Source organism: Octopus sinensis, linkage group LG12 (genome assembly GCF_006345805.1).
Source record: "Octopus sinensis linkage group LG12, ASM634580v1, whole genome shotgun sequence".
In the NCBI taxonomy this organism is placed as follows: domain Eukaryota; kingdom Metazoa; phylum Mollusca; class Cephalopoda; order Octopoda; family Octopodidae; genus Octopus; species Octopus sinensis.
In genome coordinates, this window is record NC_043008.1 from 54359255 (window position 1) to 54364254 (window position 5000).

Below are 5000 nucleotides of genomic sequence, written 5' to 3' on the forward strand. Positions count from 1 at the left end.
TACAGAAAGACACATACACACACACACAGATACATACATACATACATGAACACATGCACATATACATACATACGTACGTACATACATGCATGCATGCATATGTACGTACATACATACATACATACATACATACATACATACATACATACATACGTACATACGTACATACATACGTACATACGTACATACGTACATACATACATACATACATACATACATACATACATACATTACATACATACATACATACATACATACATACATGCATATACATACATGAAATGCATACAGGATTAAAGACCCTTCTGGAACCACACTCTCTTAAGGCGGATGTCTTAAATTCTCTGACGCATATATTTTTTCCATTCTATGAGAAACTGGTATGTTACTCACCTTTGCCACCTAATTCTACTGGGTTAAAGTGAAATGAAGGATTTTGCTCAAAAACATAATGCATCGTCCATTGCCAGGAGTCGGAATCGAAACCAGAATCTTGTGATCATGAGTGCAACTTTCTGAAGCACCAAGCCACGTGCCTCCACGGATAGACAGGTAGATAGATAGATCTGGAACTGTAAAAATCTGTTAGACTTTCCAGAAGTTTATCATTTAAAGATGTATGAGCATGTCTAGATATGCAACTATATGCATGAGAATACATACATAAAACATACAAATCTGCACATACATACATACATACATACATACATACATACATACATGTAGCACTGTCTAAATACCAATCTTGAGAAATTAGGCTTCTCAAAACCAGAAAGGAGAAAGCTGATTCGAAGACTACAAATCCAATCCATCACTGGAACTGTAAAAATCTGTAAGACTTTCCAGAAGTTTATCATTTAAGTATATATGAGTATTTCTAGATATGCAACTATATACATGAGGATACATGCATAAAGCAAAACATATACATCTGTAAAAATACCTTGTTGATGTTGAAACTCTAATGAAGGAGCCTTGGATCTAGGATAGAAACCGGTTCTTTCTCTATTGGCAAAAAATCTTGAAGTAAAACTGAATAATAACATACATACATACATACATACATACATACATACATACATACATACATACATACATACATACATATATACATAGACAAAAAGAGAGATAGACAGATGCATACATACATAGACAGACAGGTGGACTAATTATATATACATCTATATATACTTACTTTACATTTATATATACATACATATACAAATAGACAGACAGATAGGTAGATAGATACAGATTACGTGTGCACGCTTGTGTGTACAGTGTATGTATTCTACAGCATTGGCCTGCCTATGTATATGTTAAAACCCTTTCTTTGTTTCTTTCCTTCTTCTCTTAATGCCATGGATGAAGTGCCACCAAGCACCATGACAGGGACAAATGAGACTTGCATGCATAACACCAGTGATGATTCCACGTGGATTATATCTAGCGCCTTTATTATATTCACCATGCAGTCAGGTAAGAACGCATCCCTATCTCATTCCGCCCCTTGTGGGTAATAATAAAACCATCCCTATCTCATTCAGGTTGTTATATACGTTGATAGTGGAGGCGCAATGGCCCAGTGGTTAGGGCAGCGGACTCGCGGTCGTAGGATCGCGGTTTCGATTCCCAGACCGGGCGTTGTGAGTGTTTATTGAGCGAAAACACCTAAAGCTCCACGAGGCTCCGGCAGGGGGTGGTGGAGATCCCTGCTGTACTCTTTCACCACAGCTTTCTCTCACTCTTACTTCCTGTTTCTGTTGTACCTGTATTTCAAAGGGCCGGCCTTGTCACTCTCTGTGTCACGCTGAATATCCCCGAGAACTACGTGTCTGTGGAGTGCTCAGCCACTTACACGTTAATTTCACGAGCAGGCTGTTCCGTTGATTCGGATCAACTGGAACCCTCGTCGTCGTAACCGACGGAGTGCTTCCAAAATATACGTTGATGAATCGTTCTGTCAGTATATTGCAGTATTCAATGATAATCGTTTCGGAGGGAAAATTATGCGGTAAAGAAAAGACGACCTGAGGTCAATGATTTATAATTATTGGGTTTAAATGTATGTTAATGTATATAAATTATCTTTCGGATGTTGGTATGATTTAATCAATATATAGTAAGAATTGAATGTGCGTGCGTTCGTCTGTAATATATATATATATATATATATATATATATATATATATATATATATATATATATATATATATATATATTATATATATATTATATATATATATATATATACATTATAAAAAGGGCTTAGTAAAATAAATTACTTTGCCGCATACTGAACTCATTAGAAATAGCAGTCAAAAAACTTTTTTAAAGCTATTCTATACTTAAAGAAAATCTCTCTCATATATAGTGTTTGCTTAATTCAACTCACAAAAGTTTGGGGGTGGACATCGAAAAATCAAATGCTAAGGTTATCGAGAACGTACGTTTTCAAGATTAGTCAAAACAACATTTCTATCATCGGCTCAGAAATTCCTTGGTTTGGATTTGGAAACACTGAAAATAAGAACATACCCTTTCGAAGATCTGCTTCCAACTAACAGTGCCAACAATTCAAATAAGCAAGCGAAGAGTCTCTGTTCTCCCCTTTCCACCAGCGTGGGTTAAAATCATCAACACTATGCTTATTTCGGTAAAATCCGAAGCATTAATTAGAGGGAGATTAATTATAATTTCAACAATTGAGGGCAAAATTAATTAATTATTAATCAATTTCACCAAGTGTTCAGTATGCAAAGGGACCATTCAAGGCGAATTCAAATATTACATTATATAAAAGGGCTTAGTAAAATAATTACTTTGCCGCATACTGAACTCATTAGAAATAGCAGTCAAAAAACTTTTTTAAAGCTATTTCTAATACTTAAAAAATCTCTCTCATATATAGTGTTTGCTAATTCAACTCACAAAAGTTTGGGGGTAAGGACATCGAAAAATCAAATGCTAAGGTTATTCGAGAACGTACGTTTTCAAGATTAGTCAAAACAACATTTCTATCATCGGCTCAGAAATTCCTTGGTTGTGATTTGGAAACACTGAAAATAAGAACATACCCTTTCGAAGATCTGCTTCCACTAACAGTGCCAACAATTCAAATAAGCAAGCGAAGAGTATATATATTATATATATAGATATATGTATATATATGAGTATATATAAGAGTATATATATGTATATATATAGATATATGTATATATGTATATATATAGATATATGTATATATAAGAGTATATATATGTATATATATAGATATATGTATATATATAGATATAAGAAGTTTGAAAATGCCACTATATAAGATAGATTTTAATTTTCTTAGAGATTTTACATGTTTCGGTTCTTCTTGAAAAAAAAAGGAATCTTGTCAAAAATATTTTTAAAAGTTAAGTGTAATATAAAGGTTCATAATTGTTTCTTACTAGTCTCAACAGAGTCCACGTGGTGGTGTTTTGTGGTGGGGGAGCATAATGGCTGTCTTGTGCGTTGACTAGATTTGTTGGGTGTAATTGTGAAACAAACTTTTTATAAATATATATATATTATATATATATATATATATATATATATATATATATATATATATTATATATATATATATATATATATATATTATATATATATAAATGCTCGAAATGATGAGTAGATAGACAGCCGACAACTGATGAAGGGTCGTTTCTCTTTGTTTACTTGTCCTGCTTTCTATTTTTTCTCTCGTTGTTTACTTATTTTACTCATTATCTACGTATTTCATGTTGTTTACACAGTTGGTGACGTCCTGTACACATATATGCATATATATACATACACACGCACACACACACACATACCTACCGACATACATACATACATACATACATACATACATACATACATACATACATACATACATACATACATACATACATACATACATACATACATACATATATGTGTGTGTCTTGACGTCACGAGAATTTGAAAACGTTCGAGTGAACGTGAAATAATTCTTTTTAGAATAATGGATCTTTCAGCACATCAATCTATGGATAATAGCATGTAAATATTCAGTCCAATAAATGCATAATATTATTTACAGTACAAACATCCCTACACGGAGTCTTGATATTCAATATTCATGTAATATGGTTGAGGTGTGCTGACTACTGAACTAGCAAGAAGCCTTAATTTAAGTACCTCATGCAACTGAATCTTAGGCCTAGGAATCGAAAAAATTTGGAACGAATTTTCATAATTTATTTTTTACTTGTTTCAGTCATTAGACTGCAGCCATGCTGGGGCACTGCCTTGAAAAACATTTTTAAAGCCTTGTACTTTTTCTATCGGTCTCTTTTGCCGACCTGATAAGTTATGAGGACGTAAAAACACCAACACCGGCCGGTTATTAATGGTGATGTGGGGCAAACGCAGACAAATAGACACCCTCCCACATGTGTATACGACCGGATCTAGCGATCGTGAGTGTAATACCCTAACCACTAAGCCATGCGTCCTCACATATACACACACACACACACACACATATATATATGTATACATACATACATATATACATTCATACATACATATTTGTGTATTTGTATCTGTTCAAATGTATTCTAATGTGAGCGATGTTATCGTCTGCAGATTCAATAAAACAAAATACAATAAATCACACGACCACTCCTTAAGAGAATCGTTTCAAAAATAAATAAATACCTTTACGATACATTCATTAAAGTTCATAGATTATATAGAACGAGTAAAACATCAATAAAATCGATAACCATTCATAACTTTTCATAAATAATTTTAGTAATACACTTCATTACGTGCATATATATATATATATATATATATATATATATATATATATATATATATATATATATATATATATATGTATGTATGTATGTATGTATGCATGTATGTATGTATGTATGTATGTATGTGTGTGTGTTATTTGTGTGTCTGTGTTTGTCCCCTCAACATCGCTTGAC

At 32.9% G+C, this 5000-nt stretch overlaps 1 protein-coding gene across 3 annotated transcripts in view; it reads left to right on the top strand.

The window, feature by feature from the left end:
* LOC115217921 (putative ammonium transporter 3) overlaps positions 1-5000 on the top strand; it is a 128994-nt gene that overhangs the window by 85571 nt on the left and 38423 nt on the right. For all 3 annotated transcript variants that reach the window (XM_036507987.1, XM_036507986.1, XM_036507988.1), the window contains exon 2: positions 1372-1479. In XM_036507987.1, the coding sequence (XP_036363880.1) occupies positions 1386-1479 (94 nt within the window). In that variant the 5' untranslated portion in view covers positions 1372-1385. The remainder of the gene's footprint in view (positions 1-1371; positions 1480-5000) is intronic.